Source organism: Phyllostomus discolor, chromosome 6 (genome assembly GCF_004126475.2).
Source record: "Phyllostomus discolor isolate MPI-MPIP mPhyDis1 chromosome 6, mPhyDis1.pri.v3, whole genome shotgun sequence".
In the NCBI taxonomy this organism is placed as follows: Eukaryota; Metazoa; Chordata; class Mammalia; order Chiroptera; family Phyllostomidae; genus Phyllostomus; species Phyllostomus discolor.
Genome location: NC_040908.2, coordinates 158,050,655 through 158,073,699, shown reverse-complemented (window position 1 = coordinate 158,073,699; position 23,045 = coordinate 158,050,655). Strand labels below are relative to the sequence as shown.

Genomic DNA, 23,045 nt, shown 5'->3' with positions numbered 1-23,045 from the left:
CTACAGAAAGGGTATGAACAATGCTTTGGGGTCTAGGACCTTGACCTTCTCTAATAGCCACTATCCCCTGAATGTAGAAAGTGTGCTTTATGTTACTTTACCTCCCTTTACAACATGTTCATAGCATTGCACTAATTAACATTTTTAAAAACATAAAACTCCCAATTGATATAGTTTAACTTGAAGAGTTATTAACAAAAATTTATGTTTGATTCAGGAAAAAAACAACCAAGTAGTATTTACATTACTATTCCAGTTGTATGCCTTAAATTGGTTCTCTTTCAACTTGTGAAATTGAAACCTTAGTCTAAACACAATTTAGTAGTTATCATTGCTGAGCGGTTTGATATTAAGTAATGCTAAGATATATTTTAATAAATTAAGGTGATTGTACTTTGTATTTACATTATTACTGAATAACAATACTGTTATAAAAACATATAATCTCAAGTTCTCAGAATACTCATTTAATTTTAAGGTAGCCATTTAATAAAAAAAAAAACTGGAGGCTCTCTCCTCTTCTCATGGAGGACAGAATAATAAACTGCACAAGACTTCTCATTCAGGTCCTTTCCTCTTAATACACACACATACTCCTTCCTTTAACATATAAGGTGCATTTAATGCATTTTTCAAACATCACAAGAATGAAACAACACACTTCTCACCTCTAGTTAAATGTCCCATTCTTAAGTCATAGACATCTGTCTCCTTTAATCATTCTACTCGTATCATTCTGTTATTATATGACCATCTCCTATATGACATTGTGAGTGGTCTTAGCTCAAGGACTGAGCATTCCATGTCTATTATCCAAAGCACCTGCATGTGTCAGTGACACAAAATGAAAAAAACAGACAAATATATGCTAAAATGAAGTACTTGATGACATTTTACCTGCAGTTAGATGTCACTAAAACAACCAATCTCAGGGTATGAGGCTTGGCAATATGTACTTCATCATTCTCCAAAAAGTACATAAATGGGTGTGGACGCTAAAGTGATGGATCTGTAAGACCTACATATGACGCATAGTCTAAGTAAAGAGCATTGATGTCTAAACATTCCTCAGATTTGTCTATTTCATCCATCTCTTCTCCAGTTTTCACTGGAAATATATTATGAGCAACAGTGTAGTAGAATACATTGTATTTTAAAGCATTATCCAAAAACATTCCTTTTGTAAAAGATCATACTCACAGGATGGTTTAAGTGGATGAGAGTGTAAGGGTGATAAATGGCAATGAAAAAATACAATGAAAATGAACTATTAAAAATATCCTCTTGCAAGTGAACTACATTAGCAGAATCAGCTTTTAATGACTGTTAATTTCTATACTCTGTTGAATATCTACCAGCCCAACAAGAGAAAAATATTTAAAACACACATTTACTGAATCATTAGTCATACAAACTATATGCTGAGGATTGCGAGAATGTAGAAAATCATATCTATAACCATATAGATTAGATAGATAAAGTGATAGATTTCAAATACATACATACATATATATGTAAAATTTAAAAAAAAATGTGTAACAGGAGAATTCACTGTTACACAATTAAAGAAGAGAAGTTATACTACCCCACAAAATGCCACTTCGGCATACTGATTACTTTGAAATACAGTTACTCAAGAAAGCTGGTGTCTTGTCATACATTGGAGGCAACATGAGTTCCTTTGTTCACACATCCTTTGCATTTATTCTGAAGTACTGTGATAAAAAGAAATGTGAATCATTTTATCCATGGTCCCCTCCCCTGGATAAGCTAGCCTGCATAGACACATCATTTAATTAGTGGCATCTCTCCACATAGGGCAACTAATGGACATGGTTTCATCACATCATCATCTCCTTCTTGTTCACCATTTTCTCAGTCTTAAATCTCCTTTATTACTGGGAGGAGAAAAACTTTCTCTCCATGGGCCTCTCACCTGACTTCTGTGTCCACCCATTAGGGGAGTCTTCTCCCAGTATTGGTAAATTTATCTCCCTTCTACACCATGGTCATCCTTCTGCTGAACCTGTTGATTTACAGCTTGATAAACTGATACATAACTGATACCAGGAAGAAAGCCACAGGACTGGAGGTAGATTCCTTGTGTGATACAACTTTTCAAGATGCATCTAATTCCCTAATCACCAGCTCTAACTGGCAACCTGCAACAGCCTTACCAGCAAACACAACTTCTCTCGCAGAATTTCACCAAACACTCATTTTTAACATAGTCCAATGCAGTTTATAGCCCCAGATTTAAGAAAACATTTCAAAGTTTTAAAATTGCTGCTTAAAGTTAATTTGGCAATGGACTGTAGCTGGTTGTCTTAAAGCATATAGTAAATAGCTCAGAAAAGTGTGTGTGTGCGATCATGTATTGATTATCCATTGACAAAGGTAGATTACTGGTTGAAGGAAGATGCCAGATTCCCTTGATTCATATGCCACTTCTGTGCCCAGAGATTGAGAAGCACTTTGATTCAGTTACCTAATTTTTCTATGTCTCAGTTAACTATCTGTGAAATGGGGAGAATATAGTACCTGCCACTGATTTTTACATGATTAACTAAATGAAGGTCGAGAAGACTGCCTAAGCCATTTGAAGTACTTCATCGATGTTGATGATATATATACATATATATACAACCCAAATACAAATACAATCTTATAACTATGCTCAAGAGAAACCAATGAATATGTTCACTCCAACACATGTACAAAATATTCACCATTGAATTATTTACAACAGTATGAACATGAAAACAACTCAGTTTTTCTCAACACATTATATCAGTTGACAAACTTTTCCTTGAAGTGATAAGCAGTGTATTTTTTTCAAGAATTGTAGGCTATAAAGTTTTTCCGCAACCACTGAGATTTTTTTTTGTTTCATAAAAGAATACCTCAACAATATATAAAGGAATGGAATACCCCAGGTTCAATAAAACTTTATGTGCTATAGTTTGGTGACCCAAGTCTAGGTTTGGCACATTATTTCATGATTAGTCTGTACACTGGAAAACTACATGGCAATGAAGATGAATGAACCGCTTCCACATACAACAGCACAGAGAAATTTAAAAACATAGTGTTGAGTGAAACAAGCCAAAGATGTGTAAAATATTATATGACTTGATTACTGTATACCTCAAAAAAATACAAACTGATCTAGCATACTGGACATCAATTTGTGATGGGTGTGGGGATAATTTCTGAGATGTTAGTGATGTTCTTTTTCTTTTGGCCTAGTTCTGGGTGCACACACCTATATATTTTTTCCTTGCCCACCTCTCTTTCAGTGACTTCCACCACACAACAGCAACTGGACACAGAATGCTGTTAGGTTTCTTTGCAGCAGGGGCTTTTTGTGCTCTTCCTGCTGGTTTATGGCATCGCTGTGATCGCCAAACTAGGAATGATCCTGCTGATCAGCGTGGAACCCCGGCTCCACACGCCCATGTATTATTTCCTGAGCAATCTCTCATTCAGTGATATCTGCTACTCCTCTGTCTCCCCCAAGATGCTGGCTGATTTCTTATCTCAGCAAAAGAAGATTGCATACAGTTTATGTGCTGTTCAGATATCCTTTTGGGGTACCTTTGCAGATGTGGAATGTGTCATGCTGTCTGTGATGGCATATTATCATTATATAGCCATTTGTAATCCATTTCTGCATACAACAGCCATGTCTGGAAGAGTCTGTACCCAGCTAGCGGCCATTGTGTACATCCAAAGTCTGGTGTACTCTGCAATCGTTACTTATTGCACAATTCGATTGTCCTTCTACAATTCCAATATCATCAATCACTTTTTCTGTGACTTCCCACCTTTACTAGCCCTCTCCACCTCAGACACAACCATCAATGAGATAGTGATGTTCACTTACAGTAGCTGTGCTCTTGGGTTCAGTATTGTCACTATCCTCCTCTCTTACAGCTATGTCATAAATACCATCCTTAGAATGAAATCAGCCAAGGGCAGACACAAAGCCTTCTCTACCTGTGCCTCCCATTTAACTGCTGTGGCTATGTTTTATGGGACACTCCTGTTCATGTATTTCCAACCCAGCTCAAGTCACTCCATGGACACAGACCAAGTGGCCTCTGTTTTCTACACAGTTGTCATCCCCAGGTTCAACCCACTAATCTACAGTTTGAGGAACAAGGATGTGAAAGATGCCCTGAAAAAATCAGTTGGCACTAAATTATGTTCTGATGGAAGCCATGTTTTCACCCAAAGTGTTCATTTGAAGATCATGAGAGCTAAAGTTCAGGTATTTTTTTATTGTTTTTCAGTTACAATTTTTCTCCTTTTTTCCTATTGCTCCCCTCTACCATGCCCCAACATCTCCACAGTCAGTGCCTCATTATTCTCCATGCCCCTGAGGGCACTCACTCTCCCAAGGTTCCTCTATTTGTGTTCCTTTGCTTGTTCCTTCCCCTTCTTTCTCTTTATACTCCTCCCTCCTCCCCTCTGAACACTATCAGTTTCTTCTTTATTTCCTATTCTCAGGTTCTATTTTGCTCATTCATTTGTTTTGTTGGTTAGATTTCACTTATAGATGAGACTATATGGTATTTGTCTTTCACCACCTGGATTATTTCACTTAGCATAATGTTCTCCAGATATATCCATGCTGTTACCATGTTAGGAGCTCCTTATTTCATTCTGCTGTGTAGGGTTCCACTGTGTAAATGTCCCATAGTATTTTGATCCACTCATTTACTGATAGGCAGTCAGCTTGCTTCCAACACTTGAATCAGGTAAATTTTGCTGCTATGAACTTTGGAGTGCCTCAGTTCTTTTGAATTGGTGTTTCAGTTATGCTAGGGTATAATCCCAGCAGTGGAATTGCTGGGTCAAAATGAAGTTCCATTTTTAGGCATTTTGACACATATCCAATGGCTCTCCAGTGCCCTTTTTAGATATTTTTCATTATTGATCATTGTGTCTAAATGAAATGTAGGGGGCAGTCATTATTGTTCATAATCTTCTCCTCCAGCTAAGGGAGACTAGTAATATGTTTATTTTAATGTTTTTCAAAGAGGATTTTTTATGCCTCCTTCTCTATTCATGGGTAAGTCCCAGTGAGACGTCTCAGGCAGAGCACCCTTACACTCATGTCAGTTAAACTCACTCTCCCAAGGTTCCATTTTTTTCTTGAACAATGGATATAATAAATTTGCTCATTCAGAAGGAGTTTAAGTGTTAAAATGTTTTTGTCTTGTTCCTATGCACTTGTATTACCCTATAAATATTTCATCATACCACTTAGAATTATATGTAATGAGTAAGTAAATAAGAATTTTAGAAAAGAGCTCCAGGCCAAACAGAAAGTTGAATAAATGCATGACCCTTTCCTGTCCTGTTCACAAATATTTCTACCTTGCTATTGACAATGTGCTGTTCCAGGATGTTATTCAAATACATTTGTTGAATGAATGAACACCCATACTCTGCAAAAGCGATGCAAAATTTTTTTGAAGTACAAAACTCTCTTTACTATATTTTATTCTACTCTAATATATTCATCTTAGACAAAATTTATGGGTGCTCCTTGTCTTTCAGCCTAGTCTGAATAAGTTTCAGGGACAGAGATCACATACAGAGAACCTTCCGGATCCTCTATTTCTCATCATTCTGCCCCACATTTATTAACAAATATCCAAAGGATCAGGAGCTGTAGGTTCATACTGGACCTCAGAATATTCACATCACCCTATGTTTTTCCCTTCTTGCCCTCACTGTGGAGAACAGACATGACCCTATTGATAAATATACAGAAAAGCATGAATGGAAATTAGGCTTAGTAATATCAGAACCTCCTGAAGCTCACTGAAAAGGGAAACTCCATTTTCACATGCTGATTGCTCCACACTAGTTAAAACAAAAGTTTAAAAACTGAATTGCTCAATTGATACAGATTAAATTGTAAAGGTATAGTTATAAACAAAAATATGTGTTCAATTGAATAATAAGGACAAATAGTATTTCATTTGTAATGATTTACATTTGTTTTCTGCCTGTGAAATAAACTGGAACCATATTTTGCACACAACTTTAATAGTGGTCATCTCTGAATATCTCAATCCTATTCCAGTAACTTAATTAAATTAATTTCTTGTGTTCTCCTTCCAGTCAATTCACAATTACCAGCTATGAACAATGAAACACAACTTCAGATTCCAATGAGTGCTTTTTTTTATATGCTTTTGTCAGGAAGGGAACAAGGTAACATTCTTTTCTGGGTTCAGAAGGATAGAGTACTGAGTCATAGAAGACTTTCCATTTGGGTCTTAATCCATAGTGTTATCTATGCCTACAGTGTATGAAAAGTCCTGAGTGTCACATGCTTCCAAGCACTGAAGCATTTATAAGAATAAAACAGTACATTAAAAGCATGCAATTTTCAACAGGTAACTTACATTCAACTACTGATTGGGGAGAGTTTAAAGACAAACATACTTTATTACTCTTATCTCTTTTCTTTTATAATACCAAATAACTTTGTTTTTGTTCATAGAATATTTAATACATCAGGGCCTCTCAATCTTTGTCCAAACCCCTTCCACTCTCAATTACTTTATTAAAAGCATACTAAATGTATTCATATCAATTTATGTTGTGTAAAATTAGATTTGTTGGTCATAATTTTCATATATATTTAGGAGTAAAAAAAAAATCCCATGCTTTTTTACTTAACTTTTTCTTGAAAGATACTGAAATGAGCCCTGGCTGGTGAAACTCAGTGGATTGAGTGCGGGCTGCGAACCAAAGCACTGGAGGTTCGATTCCCAGTCAGGGCACATGCCTGGGTTGTAGGCCACAGCCCCAGCAACTACACATTGGTGTTTCTCTCTCTGTCTCTTCCTCCCTCCCTTCCCTCTCTAAAAATAAAATAAATAAAATCTTTAAATTATAAGATACTGAAATGATAGCTTTTACACATAGTCAGGAAAGCTGAATTTTTGTTCATGTTTGTGTCTTATTTTCATTTTAAGGGAATGATCAAATGGTTAAAATAAGAGCTAGAACAAACTGACAGTTCCCAGAAAAACAGGGTAGGGGGTAATGGGGGGAGGGGGAAGAATTTACAGGAACAACTACAAGGACATATGGACAAAAACAAAGTGGGATGAAAACAGGGGAGGGAGGCGGTGATGGCTGGGGTGCTGGGGAGGAGTGGGGGTGAAAGGCAGAAAATGGAACTTGAACAACAATAAAAATCAGAAGTTTTTTTTTAAGATAAGAACTGGAATTTGACATGACACATACCTGAATTCAAATCTGTCCAAATCTTTTCCAGTCCCCAGTAAATTCAATAAAAAAGAAAAAAAGGGAAAAAAATCCTTTCCTTGTTAGCTGAGTAACCTTAGAGCATTTAAACCTTTTAAGCCTCAGTTTCCTCATTTCTTTATCACAGACTTAATATATGCATTATGATGAGAAATATTATAATTTCAGACATTTATGATTCTTGAAGAGAGTTTCTAAGATCAAAAACAGCCAACCATCGGCCCATCAGGAGCTAAGGTCCTGGTGCTGAAAGAAGAGACTGTGTCCTTGCTGGCCTCATATCAGGGAGTGAAGTCTCCAGGGTCCACCTTCATCTTCAGTAGAGACTGCTCACCCCACAGTCAGATTCCTGTGTGCATCCTAGCCTCAGAGATTGTGAGGGTCACTGCCTTCCACATCAGAACTCATTTTTCCTGACCCTGACTTCACTCTTAGAGCTGGTGGAAGGTTTTCTCATGGCCACCTACACTGGCCACACCATTCCCATATGCAGGCCAAATCCCGGCACCCACTCTATTTGTCTAATCCCACACCCCACACTGCCAAAAAATGAGTTCTGATCATTTATCCCAGAGTTACACATTTCATGGTATTCTGTTTGTCCCTGTCCCAAGGACTGTGACTATAATGGCATAATTAGCTGCAAAGGAACTAATATTTATCTATTACAATGAACTCATGTACTTGGAACATTTTCTGTTCGGTATTTAGAAAACAGCATTTGATTCTCTTCACTCTTAGGTTACCATTCCAACATTCTCTATTGAAACTCCACTTTGACCAGAGCCCAAACTCACCACAGATCTACAAAGACAACTCCCTTTTTGGGAAGATAGCCCCCCTTGCAATAAAGGGTACAGTAATCTACATTATAACCCAATATACATTTTCACTATCAGAAGGCTTCCCTCACTACTCCATCCCCTCTCCCAGTACTCAAACTCACCTGAGTTGTACGAGGTCCATCCAGAAGGTGTCCAGCCATGGAATATGAAAAATAGAGACATTTACTCAAGAAGATCCAATATACAAGAAGCATTGCACACAGGACAATGATATTTCAGTCCCCTTCAAAGTAGGCACCTTGGGACCTCCCACAGTTGTCACCGTAGCCATCATCTGCCCTGTCATATTTTCTTGGATCTCATTGGGAGTCTGAAATCTCATCCCTCTCAAAGCTGATTTTAGTTTTGGGAAAAGGCAGAGTCACAGGGCACCAAATCAGGGCTGGAAAGGTCTTAGTCACCTGGGTGATCAGATGTTTAGTCATATAACCCTGACAGCCACACGGTGCACTAGGACACACATAGTTGTGATGAAGCTGCCAATCACCAGTTGCCCATAGATGTGGCCTTATGAACCATCCCAACAGTTTACACAGGAATGTTGAATTTAACATAAAATCTGATGCAGATTAGTTGCTCTACTTGCTCAGTCATTTTGAATGTGTTGGCCACACAGCACACATGCTCACTCAGTGGCTTCTACCACTCCATCTAGTACAGGGAAGTCATCATCCTCCAATCATGGGTATTCCAGTCCACTCTCTTTGGCTGACAGGTTACATTGATATGACACAATCTATTCTTATGTTAACAATGGCTGGACTCTTTCCAGACACATTTGATATATTTTTTTCCACTTACAGTCCTAACTTCAGTAGGGTTCATTCCCCAGATGACAACCCCACTGTCATCTCACCATCTGTAGTTTCTCTTCCCATCTCTGGCCCCAGAGCACAGTCTCCTTCAGTAATTTTGTGTAATCAATCAGTGTTACATATTGTAACACTGTGTTTCACTGTAAGACTAGAGAAAGAACTATCATTCCTTATTTCTGCTCAGGCATTAATACCTCCAAACACAAGCACTACTAGGGATGACAGTTACTGTCTATGTACAATCATCCAACCAAATAGCACTGTGTGGTAAGAATCTGCTTAGAAAATTTGTTAAATCAAAACAGATATAATTCTCATGATATCTATAAGCCCGTGGCTCCATATGAAAAGGCAGCATACTCAACTGAGCTTGAAATCTTCTGTAGGACCACGCTCTGAGCTGCGGAGGCAATGGCAACAACATTCAGTCCAAGTGCCTCCTCCCATCTCACTCTACCTGTGGCCTTCAGCAAACTGTACTTCTCTTTGGATCTTAGGTTCCACTCTGTCAAATGAGGGGCTGAAAGTGAGTCATCTTAATTCTTTATTCAAGTTACTGCATCCTGGATTATATTAAATGAGTTATCAGTGCATGTACCCATTAGGCATGATTGAGACAATGGTAGATATCTGGGAATACACTTATACCAATGGAATACAGTGCAGCTGCAGGCCAACTGGACCTTACCTAAAAGTGGTAGTGAGAGCAGACAGAGTTTGGAATGCAGGAATCTCATCACGTCAAGCTGGTCTACTTAACAGGCCTTCAGTTCTGAATTTTCGCTGTGAGACACAGTTTGTAAAAGTGAGTATTCAAATTTGTTAGTTCTTAGGAATATCAAACACTCCAAATAATGGCTACAATGAAAGGAAAAGATCTTGTTAGTTATTGGTAAGGACGTTCAAAAAAGCATTCATACAAGGGTATTGTGTTACAGCCAGATGGATTGGCAGACTTCATATAAAACTGTATGACAATATTTACTAAATTTAAGTTTTAAATACACACCCACACACATTTTCAACTCCCAGTTTTATATGCGAGATAAATGAGTGGGTATGTCTACCAAAGTGTTCACACTAAAATTATTGGTAATAACAAGAGAGAAAACAACTCTGCTGCCTCCCATGCTGGTGAAAGTAGATCAATAAATAACAACATAGTTGTACAAAAGAATGCTCTACACCAATGGGATCCATCTTTACAACTGAATGCACAATATGAACAAGTGTATAACTGCCTACAGCAGCACATACATTAGGTGTCTGCTGGTGGTTAGTGCAAAACTCTTCTACTGTGATAATAATAAAGAATGTAATTACTCAATCGGATGAAGAGACTAGTGACTTAAGAGGATTTCTGGTGCCCTGACCAGTGTGGCTCAGTTTGTTTGCTGTCATACACAAAATGAAAAACCACCAGCTTGATTCCCAGTCAGGGTACATGCCCGGGTTGCAGATCCAGTCTCCTGTGGGGTAGTGTACAAGAGGCAATGAACTGCTGTTTCCCTCTCAGAACATGTTTCTCTCCCTCTTTTTCTCCCTCCTTTCCTCTCTCTCTAAAAAAAAATCAATAAGATATTTATTAAAAAAGATATCCTCAAGTGGATGGCTTTGCTGATTCTGGTGGTGTTCTATTTGTTGCTTTGTCTTGGTTACAAGGTTATTTATTTTAAATTTATTCAGCTATATATTTATCATTTAAGTAATATCATGTACATTACATATCAAAAAGTTTATCCAAAAAGGAAATCTATGTATGCACCATTAGATTTTAGGAAAGTTCAGAAATTTATTGTTGTAAAAGGTTTAGTTTCAGTGCTGCCTTGTCAACAGTAAAGTCCAGCATATTCTTAGGAAATAATAGATCAACTCTTAAGGAATATTTCTGTGATTATATGTCACTTTGTGTATAAATGATTACTGTATTTTTAAGCAAGTATGTCTTATTCAAAATATGAGCACTGTTTTTATTGATGTTTAGCTACAATTGTCTCCATTTTTCCCCACTACCCCTGCCCACATTACCCATCCCCTTCTCCCATCCTCTATCCTACTACCCTTTCATTTTGTCCATGTGTCCTTTATGTATGTTCATTGATGGCCCTTCCCCTATTTTATTCCATTATTACACTCGCCCCTTCCCTCTGGTCACTGAAGTTTGTTCTTTATTTCAATGCCTCTGGTTATATTTTTCTTGCTTATTTGTTTGGTTGATTATGTTCCACTGGTAGGTGAGATCTTATGGTATTTGTCTTTCAACTCTTGGCTTATTTCACCTAGCATAATGCTCTCCAGATCCATCCATGCTGTTATGAAGAGTAGGAGCTCCTTCTTTCTTTCTGCTGCATAGTATTCAATATTTTTTTTGTCCACTCATTTACTAATAGGCACTTAGGTTGCTTCCAGCACTTGGCTATTGTAAATTGTGCTGCTATGAACGTTGGGGTGCATAGGTTCTTTCAAATTGGTGTTTCAGGATTCTAAATGCATAATCTCAGCAAGAAATTGCTGGGTCCAAAGGCAGCTCCATTTTTAGTTTTCTGAGGAAATCCTTAGTGTTTTCAAGAGTGCATTCTCACCAACAGTGCATGAGGGTTCCCTTTTCTCTACAACCTCACCAGCACTTGTTCATTGATTGGTTATGTTGGCCATTCTGACCAGTGTGGAGTGGTATCTCATTGTGGTTTTACTTTGCAACTCACTAATGCCTAGCATCCTTTCATGTGTCTCTGGGCCCTTTATTTGTCCTGTTTGGAGAATTCTCTATTCACGTCTTTTGCCCATTACTTAATTGGGTTGTTTTACTTCGTGGAGTGGTGCCCTGTCACTTCTTTTTATTTATTTATTTATTTATTTATTTATGGTAACAATAGATCGTATTTGCCTTAATTTTCTTTTCTTTTTTTTTTAAGTTTTATTTTAATCATTGTTCAAGTACAGTTTTCTCCCTTTTACTCACATTCCAGCCCATCCACCCAACCCTCCCCACTTCCCTCCCATTTCCACACTCCCCCTAGCTTTTGTCCATGTGTCCTTTAATTTGTTCCCATTCTCCCCTGAAATTCCCTCTTCTCTCCCCTCTGGTCAGAGTCTGTCCCCTATTTCAGTGTCTTTGGTTTTATTTTGCTTGTTTCTTTATTTTGTTGTTTAGGTTCCTGTTAAAGGTGAGATCATATGGTAATTGTCTTTCACTACCTGGCTTGTTTCACTTAGCATAATGCTTTCCAGCTCCATCCAAGCTGTTGCAAAGGGTAGGAGCTCCTTCTTTCTTTCTGCTGCATAGAATCCCATTGTGTAAATGTACCATAGTTTTTTGATCCATTCATTTACTGATGGGCATCTAGGTTGCTTCCAGCACCTAGTTATTGTAAATTGTGCTGCTATGAACATCGGGATGCAAAGGTTCTTTTGGATTGGTGTTTTAGTGTTCTTAGGATATAGTCCCAGCAGTGGAATTACAAGGTCAAAAAGCAGATCCAGTTTTAGTTTTCTGAGGAAGTTCCATACTGCTTTCCATAGTGGTTGTAACAGTCTGCAGTCCCACCAACAGTGCACTAGGGTCCACTTTTCTCCACAGCCTCTCCAACACTTGTTGTTTGTTGCTTGGTTTATGATGGCCATTCTGACTGGTGTGAAGTGGTATCTCATTGTGGTTTTAATTTGTATCTCTCTGATAGCTAGCAATATTGAACATTGTTTCATGTGTCTTTGGATCTTCTGTATGTCCTCCTTGGAGAAGTGTCTGTTCAAGTGCTTTGCCCATTTTTTAATTGCATTCCTTGTCTTCTTAGAGTGGAGTCGTGTAAGTTCTTTATATATTTTGGAGATTAAACCCTTGTCTGAGGTATCATTGGCAAATATGTTTTCCCATACAGTTGGTTCTCTTTTTATTTTGATACTAAGCTTCTTTAGCCGTGCAGAAGCTTTTTATTTTGATGAGGTCCCATTGTTTATTCTTTCCTTTATGTCCCTTGCTCTAGGGGACAAGTCAGTAAAAAAGTTTCTGCATGAAATATCTGAGATTTTCTTACCTACTTTCTCTTCTAGGACTTTAATGGTATCACGGTTTATATTTAAGTCTTTTATCCACCTTGAATTTATTTTTGTATAAGGTGTAAGTTGGTGCTTGAGTTTCATTTTTTTGCACGTAGCTGTCCAGTTCTCCCAACACCATTTGTTGAAGAGGCTATTTTTACTTCATTTTATGTTGCTGCCTCCTTTATCAAATATTAATTGACCGTAGAGGCTTGGGTTTATTTCTGGGCTCTCTGTTCTGTTCCATTGGTCCATGTGCCTGTTTTTATGCCAGTACCAGACTGTTTTGATTACAGTGGCCTTGTAGTATAGTTTAGTGTCAGGTATTGTGATCCCTCCTACTTTATTCTTCTTTCTCAAAATTACAGCAGCTATTCGAGATCGTTTATGGTTCCATATAAATTTTTGAAGTGTTTGTTCTATGTCTGTGAAATAAGCCATTGGTACTTCAATAGGTATTGCATTGAATGTGTAAATTGCTTTTGGTAGTATGGACATTTTGATGATATTAACTCTTCCAATCCATAACACGGTATATGCTTCCATTTGTTTGTGTCTTCCTTGATTTCTTTCCTCAGTGTTAATGTTGTTTTCTGAACATAGGTCTTTTACCTCTTTGGTTAGGTTTATTCCTAGGTATTTTATTTTTCTTTTTGCTATTTCAAATGGGATCTTTTTCTTGATTTCTGCTTCTGCTGTTTCATTGTTGGTGTACAGAAATGCCTTTGATTTCTGGATATTGACTTTGTATCCCACTGTTTTGACTTTGTATCTCACTGTTCATTTATTAGGTCAAGCAGTTTTTTGGTCGAGTCTATAGGATTTTATATGTACACTATCATGTCATCTGCAAACAGTGACAGTTTTGTTTCCTCCTTTCTGATTTGGATGCCTTTTATTTCTTTTTCTTGTCTGATCGCTGTGGCTAAAACTTCCAGTACTATATTGAATAGAAGTGGTGAAAGTGAACATCCTTGTCTTGTTCCTGATCTTAGTGGAAAAGATTTTAATTTTTGCTCATTGAGTATGATGTTGGCTGTAGGTCTTTCATATATGGCCTTTATTATGTTGAGGAATGCTCCCTCTATTCCCACTTTGCTGAGTGTTTGTATCATAAATGGGTGCTGTGCCTTATCAAATGCTTTTTCTGCATCTATTGATATGATCATGTGGTTTTTGTCTTTGCTTTTGTTTATGTGATGTATTACATTTACTGATTTGCGAATATTGAACCATCTTGCATCCCTGGAATGAATCCCACTTGGTCATGGTGTATGATCTTTTTAAGATACTGTTGGATGCGGTTTGCCAGTATTTTGTTGAGAATTTTAGCGTCAATGTTCATCAGCGATATTGGCCTGAAGTTTTCTTTCTTTGTTGTGTCTTTATCTGGTTTTGGAATTAGGATGATGTTAGCCTCATGAAAAGGGTTTGGGAGTCTTCCATCTTTTTGGATTTTTTTAAAATAGTCTGTGAAGGATAGGGGTTAGCTCTTCCTTAAATTCTTTGTAGAATTCTCCTCTGAAACGATCTGGTCCAAGGCTTTTGTTTGTTGGGAGATTTTTTGATTACTGCTTCAATTTCTTTTGCTGTTATTGGTTTGTTCAGGCTTTCTGCTTCTTTTTCATTGAGTAGTGGAAGATTATATTTTTCTAGAAATTTGTCCATTTCATCTAGGTTTGCAAATTTCTTGGCATACAGTTCTTCGTAGTAATTTCTTACAGTCCATTGTATTTCTGTGGTATCTGTTGTAATCTCTCCTCTTTCATTTCTGATTGTGTTTATTTGGGTTTTCTCTCTTTTTTTCTTGATGAGTCTGCTTAAAGGCTTGTCGATTTTGTTTATCTTTTCAAAGAACCAGCTCTTGGATTCCTTGATCCTTAGAATTGTGCTTTTAGTCTCTATGTCATTTAATTCTGCTCTGATCTTGGTTATTTCCTTCCTTCTGCTTGCTCTAGGCTGTCTTTGTTTTTGTTCCTCAAATTCTTGTAGACGTAGGGTTAGTTTGTTTGTTTGAAATGTTTCTAACTTTTTTAGGCAGGCCTGTATGGCTATTAACTTCCCTCTCAGGACTGCCTTCACCGTGTCCCATAAGTTTTGGGTTGTTGCGAGTTCATTTCCATTTGTTTCCAGAAACCTTTTGATTTCTTTCCTAATATCATTCTTGACCCATTCATTGTTTAATAGCATGCTATTTAATCTCCATGATTTTGAGTGTTTTGGGTTTTTTTTCCTTGGGGTTGGTTTCTAGCTTCAGTCCCTTGTGGTCTGAGAAAATGCTTGGTATGATTTCAATTTTTTTGAAATTGTTGAGGCTTGTTTTGTGTCCTATCATGTGGTCTATCTTTGAAAATGTTCCATGTACATTTGAAAAGAATGTGTAGTTCGTTTCTTTGAGATGGAGGGTTCTGTATATATCAGTAAAGCCCATTTCATCTAGGGTATTGTTCAATGCCACAATATCTTTGTTGATATTTTGTTTGGAAGATCTGTCCATTTTTGATAGTGGGGTGTTAAAATCCCCCACAATAATTGTGTTGCTGTCAATATCTTTCTTGAAGTCCTCTAAGATTTTCTTTATGTATTTGGGTGCTCCTATGTTGGGTGCATATATATTTATAATGTTTATATCTTCTTGGTGGATTCTTCCCTTGAGTATTATGAAATGACCTTCTGGGTCTCTCTTTATGGTCCTTTTTTGGAAGTCTGTTTTGTCAGATATGAGTATTGCTACCCCAGCTTTTTTTCCCTGTCCATTTGCTTGGAAAATTTGTTTCCAGCCCTTCACTTCCAGCCTGTGCAGGTCTTTAATCCTGAGGTGGGTCTCTTGTAGGCAGCATATGTGTGGGTCATGTTTCCTTATCCAATCAGCTATTCTATGTCTTTTGATTGGGGCATTTAATCCATTTACGTTTAAGGTTATTATTGATAGGTACTTATTCATTGCTTTTTATGTACGTGTGTTCCTCTCTCACTCTCTCTTTTCCTTTCTTCCCTTAAAGCAGTCCCTTTAGCATCTCTTGCAGAGCTGGTTTGGTGGAGGTGTATTCTTTTAGACTTCTTTTGTCTGGGAAGCTTCTTATTTGGCTTTCTATCTTGATTGAGAGCCTTGCTGGATAAAGTAGCCTTGGCTGCAGACCTCTGGTTCTCATACTTGGAACATTTCTTGCCATTCTCTTCTGGCTTGGAGTGTTTCCATTGAGAAGTCAGCTGTTAGCCTTATTGGGGCTCCCTTGTATGTTACTTCCTCTTTTTCCCTTGCTGCCTTTAATATTCTCTCTTTGTCTTGAAATTTTGCCGTTTTAATTATGATGTGTCTTGAGGTGGGCCTCTTTGCGTTCCTCTTGATTGGGACTCTCTGTGTTTCCTGGATTTGTGTGACTTTTTCTCTCATCAAATTAGGGAAGTTTTCCATCATTATTTTTTCAAATCGGTTTTCTATCCCTTGCTCTTCTTCTTCTCCTTCTGGTATCCCTATTATACAGATATTATTAGTTTCATATTCTCTTGCATTCCTCTTAATCCCTCTTCATTCTTTCTGAGCTTCTTTTGCTTTTCTTGCTCTTTCTGGGTGTTTTCTTCTACGTCGTCCTCTAGCTTGCTGATCCAATCTTCTGCTTCATTGATCCTGCTTTTCATTCCTTCTACTGTGTTCTTCAGTTCAGAAATTGTATTCTTCATTTCCTCTTGGCCCTTGTTGAGAGTTTCTATTTCCTTTTTCATGCTGATGTAGTTTTCAGTGAGTTCATTGTAGCTTCCCTGTAGTTTCTGGTAGCTCATTGTGAGCTCATTGAGCTTCCTGACAATCATTGTTTGAACTCAATATCTGATAGTTGAATTGCCTCTATTTCATTTAGCATTCTTTCTGAGGCTTCCTCCTTTCCTTTTATTTGAGGATTGTTTCTTTGTCTTCCTATTGTTTGTGAGACTCTTCTTGTTAGCTTCAGCCTCTTAAATTGATCTGTTCCGGCTCCCTGGGTTTGTGGTGTGAACTTCTTTAGTAGAATAGCAGTGAGTTTCAGTGGTGCAGTTTCCTTGATCTCCCAAGCTCACTGGTCTTGGGCTTTCATTTCAGTTGGCTTTGTGTTTGCCTTTGGGTTTTGATTGTTGTTGAGTCTTTCTTTGGTGGTTCCTTCCCACCAGCTGGTTAAATGAGGGTCACTCTGTCCACCACCTCCTATATTTTATTGTGCTGGTGAGGGCAGGTTGTGTTGAAGCTGGTTCTTCCGTGTGTATAAGGTTTAAAGAATTTTCTCTTGCTCTTGTTCATTTGTTTGTATTGGGTACTGTCTCTACTGTTTAGCTGTATTTCCAGATAGTTCCTGGATTTAGGTTTGTGTGGTTACTACTCCCTCCTTCACCTTCTTCTCTTTTATCTGTTAGTGGTTCCTTTTTTTGTTGAGTTTCTTCTTCCAGTGGGTATCCTGGTATTCACCACCCCACCTATTCTTTTTTGTCATCAGTTGAAGGGGAAAGGCAAAATGTTTTAAGACAGCAGCAGAAAATTCTATGATATTTACAGTAGTAGCAAGTAGGGAAGAGATAGGAGATCCTTTGACTATGTATCGTGTTAACCGTGATCTTCCACCCAGCTAGCTGATTTTTAGAAAGGATGGAAAGAAGATAAGACTCTTGTTGGGGAAGGAAGGATTGTGAGTTGGATCCATAAAGCAGGGAGGTTGTGGGAGGTCAGATTCTGAGGTAAGGGGAGAGTAAAGGATAGTAAATAAGTTTAGTGTGTGAGAGAATAGAGATAACCACTACAGTAATAGAGTTCAGGAAACTTTGAAATGGGCTAAGATCTGGTGCGGGGGTGTTGTGAAGTAATTGCAATTGCATGGAACAGCAGTTATTTACAATAATATTATGGCAACAATCATATGACAGAATCTATGAGATCTAGGTAACAGGAATAGGGAGTAAAGAACCTCGAGCAGGGTGCTAATGGGACACAGGTGAGTTAAAGGACAGTAGATTAGCAATACAGTATGGAAAGAGATATCAGGGGAAAGCTGTCAGGTCATGCAATATACACAGCCTAGAAAAGCAGACTATACAAAAAGAAGAAGGATACAAAAATACTACTAAAAAAGATGTAGGAATACTGGAAAAATAATAATAATACAAATATGCAATAACTTGCAGGTTCTCTATAATAGCAGAGTGAAATTTATCTCACTGTCCCAGCTGTTGTGATGCCCCTTCTTTGGGTTGAACTTCGGTCTTTTCACAGATACAGGATTTTGTCTCACTTGTAGGTATTTAGAAAAAAATTTAAAAAGTAAAAATAGAAAGGCAGATGAAGGAAGGAAGAAGAGATAAAATTGGAGGAAGGGAAGGAGGAAGGAATAAAACAAGAAATGCAGAAAGAGAAGAAAAAGAAATCAAAAGAGAATAAAAACAATAAAATTAAAAAATTAAAAATTGTTAAAAAAAATAAAATAAAATTTAAAAAGTCTCTTGGTTTCAAAGTGGCCAAACCGGTTTTTCTGCTCTTGCTGGCTGAGGCCGGCTGAGGGGTGATTGGTATGGCTTTTCTTCCTGGGCCAGAGGAGCTCACCCTGGCTCCTCAGCCTTGCACCCTGGGTATGGGAATCAGGTCTTTCCCCAGGGTTACTGCTGTGGACTGGGGTGTGGGGATGCTCTCCCTGCACCCACGCCCTCAGCTGAGTGGCAGGGAGGCTGGAGTGATTGATCACTTTAGGAGAATTCCCAAACAGTGTCTGTCTATTCACTCCTTCCTCTTGAGAAATTCCTCCTGGTCAAACCTGCCACTCCCCACAGTGGCCTGGCTTCTCCCACAGCCAAACTCTCCAGCCAGACCAGTGACTGTGGGGATCAGGGCCTGCTGCGCGACCCAGCCTCTCTGGTGTCCTCAGCCTCCAAAGGTGTTCACAGCCTTTGTGTGTTTGCTAGCACCTGGATTCCTCCCAGTGCTGCTCAGACCCTGTTTGGCTGGGGAGGGAACAGTTGTCCCAGCCCTCTCCCAAGGACTCTGTGGCAAACCTGGCAGCGGGCCCTAGGCCTGGGGCTGCAGCCCCCAGACCACAAGCTGGTCCCCGGGACCCTACCTTGTTGCAGCACTCTTCTTAGGGTCCAGTTTTTCAGTTCTGCCACATTCCTTGGTCCCCTATTTTCACATATGCTGAAGTATGTTGGTTGCTTGCTTCTCTACTCCGTAGATCAGTCAGGATTTTCTCCCCTGAGCAGCTGAGAGGAAGCTGAATCTGCTCCTTCCTACTCCGACACCATCTTAGCCCCCACTTGTCCTGAACTCACTTCTTTATATATTTTGGAGATCAAACCATTGTCTGAGGTATCATTTGCAAATACATTTTCCCATGTGCTAGGTTCCCTTTTCATTTTGCTGCTTCCTTTAGCTGAGCAGAAGCTTTTTATTTGATGAGGTCCCATTTGTTTATTCTTTCCTTTATGTCCTTTGCTCTAGGGGAGATGAAGGTGAAAATATTGCTGCTTGGGATATCTGAAATTTTCCTGCCTATGTTCTTCTCTAGGACTTTTTTTGGTGTGTCCACTTCTAATATTGTTTCCAGGAACAAGGAAATAAGTGAAGCTCATTTCCTTTGGTGCCATTACCAAGCATAAACTCCCAGAAATGGAATTGCTTGGTCATAAAACAGTTTCATTTTTAATTTTTTTAGTTAACTCCATACTGCTTTCTATATGGCTGCACCAATCTGCAAGCTCACCAACAGTGCACAACACATCCCTCTTCCCCATACCAAAAAATACAAATGGTTGTAAGAAAATTGTACAAACAACTATATGCTAACAAACTGGACAATCAGGAGAAAATAGATAAATTACTACTAACACACAATCTTCCAACCCTGAACCAGGAAGAATTAGAGAATCTGAATAGCCAGAATACAACTAGGGAAATTGAAACAGTAGCCAAAAGACTTCCAACAAACAAAACTCCTGGACCAGATGTCTTCACAGGTGAATTTTACAAAACATTCAAAGAACACCTATTTTGAGCAATTTTTATGAATTTAGCGAAAATCTCTAAAAGACTCTAGTTTACTTATTACCTCTAGGCGTCCATTTTCGTATCCAATAATGAGTTTATTAGAAACAACTCAGGATGTATGTATCATAACATATATGGCAATATATGGTGATTATTAAACAGTGTAAAACATCTCACTCTGCTAAAAAGGCCAAAATTGAATTTATTTACACTCAAATTTTTATGCCCTTAAAGTTCATTTCTTAGAATTTATTTTAAAGAACATAGCTATGATAAAGTGTGAATGTATAATTATAGTCATCAAAATTTTATGATATAAAGATTCTTTATAAACTTACAGGATATTAGCAAAAGAAGAATGAATAAATTAATGTGAAAAGGGCTGCATTGACATTATTCATAACAATTATTTGTGTATAAGCTATATTTATGGTGATGGAATTTTTGTTTGAATATTAAAAATCTTATAATAGACACCAAAATGTAGTTCGCACTATGATTATAGTCAGGTGTTTCTTTTTTTTGTATTTGCAAAAATCTTTGTTGTGTAAAAATGTTTGATGTGAGAGTGTTTGTATATGTGTGTCCTTGTATGAAACTTGAGGGCTTGTTTTTGTAAATTATTAGATGGAAACAATATACCCATATAAAATTTGGTGAGCTGAAAGTAAAGAGTGCTCAGTGTAGTCATTGTAGTATTGTTAAATAAGTACAACATTAGGCAATAAGGTAGGCAGAGACAAAAGCAACATCTTAACAAGTCCCCTGTTTCCTCCTCAATTATCCAGCCTTTAGGGAATAACAGATGATGAAACATCTTATTATACCTGTCCCATGTTTCTGAGAGACCAGCACCCGGGTCCAGGCACAGCCATAGTGATATAAACCAGGTCACTGAGGGGACAGTGCTGGCAGACAGACAACAAGCAACAAAGAAATCTGTGATCTGGAACAGGTACAGGTGTAAATTGTGGTTCTCTGATCTCTATTTTAAATTTCTTTACCTTTTTATTTTTATTTGACCTAAAGCATGCTACGAAACTAATGGAGGGTGAGAAATATTATGCAAACTTTTACCTACTTTTATCAATCTCATTATTCTAAAGACATTCATAAACGGCAATGAAGAATAAAATGTCAGTATTATTTATGAAGGTGGTTGGACATTTTTTGTTTTTACTCTATTACCTGTAGTTTTACATATTTTATAAATATATTCTCTTTGAAATTAAGTGTTTTTTTTTTAAATATCTCTACTAGCAAAGATAATTGGATGAATTCAGACCAGGTTTTTTACTGACCTGCATATGTATTACTACATCATTATTCAGATGTAATTCTTTGTCCATTACAGAATATAACAACACTTATACTGCATCAAGAACAGAAACAACCTTGTAATTAGGAATGGATTATCTGAAAAAAATCATTCTAAGAACAACATGGTTGACTCTGAGGACATCAATTTCTTAATCTATAAGATAAAAATACTACATAGTTAGGGATGGAAATAAAATGATATATTTGGATCAAAGTGTGCTACCTACTCTATATAAGCTATATTATTTTTTATCAATTCACATTAAATTGGAAATATTGCAGAGAGCTTACTTAAAGAGAATATGCAATATTGAGCTCTTTTTCTAATGGCTAACAAATAGAAAGAACCAGAGTTTAACTGCTAAGACACTCAGATGATTTGCCATCCACTTGCATTTCCTTCCTCCATAACCAGGGATTTCCAGGCATACCTAATTCATGGCCATTGAGAACTGCACCGTGTTTACAGACTTCATACTCGTAGGACTCTCTGACAGGTGGGATGTGCAGCAGGGGCTCTTTGTGCTCTTCCTGCTGGTTTATGGCATCACTGTGATCGCCAACCTAGGGATGATCCTGCTCATCAGCATGGACCCCCGACTCCACACGCCCATGTATTATTTCCTGAGCAATCTGTCTTTAGGTGATGTCTGCTATTCCTCCACTATCTCCCCAAAGATGCTGGCTGATTTCTTATCTAAGCAAAAGAAGATTGCATATAATTTATGTGCTGTTCAGCTGTTCTTTTTTGGTACCTTTGGAGATGTGGACTGTGTCATGCTGTCTGTCATGGCGTATGACCGTTATGTAGCCATTTGTAATCCACTTCTGTATACAGTTACCATGTCCAGGAGAGTATGCATCCAGCTGGTGGCCACTGCCTACACTGCAGGTTTAATAGATATGACTATCTTTATCTATTGCTTAACTCAATTGTCATTCTGCAATTCCAATACCATCAATCATTACTTCTGTGACATCCCACCCTTACTAGCCCTAGCAACCTCAGACACAACCACCACTGAAATAGCAATAACCGTTTCCTGTAGCTGTATTTTGGGGGCCAGTGTCATCACTGTCCTGCTCTCCTACAGCTACATCATCAGTACCATCCTTCGCATGAAGTCAGCTGCAGGCAGACGCAACGCCTTCTCTACCTGTGCCTCCCACTTAACCACTGTGGCTATATTTTATGGGACACTCTTTTTTGTGTATTTCCAATCTAGTTCTAGTTACTCCATGAATGCTAACAAAGTGGCCTCTGTTTTCTATACAGTTGTCATCCCCATGTTAAACCCACTGATCTACAGTTTGAGGAATAAGGATGTGAAAAGTGCCCTGAAAAAAGCAGTTGGCAATAAATTATGTACTGGGTGAAAGTGTGTTCAGTCACAAAGGTTTTATTTGTAGATCATCACACCTATAGTTTATGGACATTGGCACAGTTTTCTGTAGTCTCACAACTACAATTCTGGAAATTTCCCTACCCACCTTTGTGCATAACCTGAATGTGGAGATTAGTCATTATGAATCTTTATCTCTTTGAAAAAAAGAAACGGAGTACTAGGTTAACTCTAGTGTTTTGCAAAGAGGATATTTCAATACTGCTCTGCTCTATTCATTAGTATATATATCCCAGAGTGATATGGGCATGGTCATCTTCCTCCACGTTGAAAGATCCAGTTTTTTAAGCAATGGTTTTAATAAACTTACTGAGCCAGAAGGGAGTTTTAATAG

At 38.0% G+C, this 23,045-nt stretch overlaps 2 protein-coding genes across 2 annotated transcripts; both read left to right on the top strand.

The window, feature by feature from the left end:
* The first annotated feature begins 873 nt into the window (after positions 1-873).
* LOC114499041 (olfactory receptor 5AR1-like) lies at positions 874-6,162 on the top strand. The gene is made up of 3 exons (XM_028515001.1): positions 874-933; positions 3,356-4,273; positions 6,139-6,162. Exons 1-3 carry the CDS (start codon positions 874-876, stop codon positions 6,160-6,162), a joined length of 1,002 nt encoding a protein of 333 aa, XP_028370802.1.
* Positions 6,163-21,703: 15,541 nt separating this feature from the next.
* On the top strand, positions 21,704-22,685 carry LOC114499040 (olfactory receptor 1052-like). The gene has a single exon (XM_028514999.2). The coding sequence runs from the start codon at positions 21,747-21,749 to the stop codon at positions 22,683-22,685; it is 939 nt and encodes a 312-aa protein (XP_028370800.1). The 5' UTR covers positions 21,704-21,746.
* The last annotated feature ends 360 nt before the right edge of the window (positions 22,686-23,045 follow it).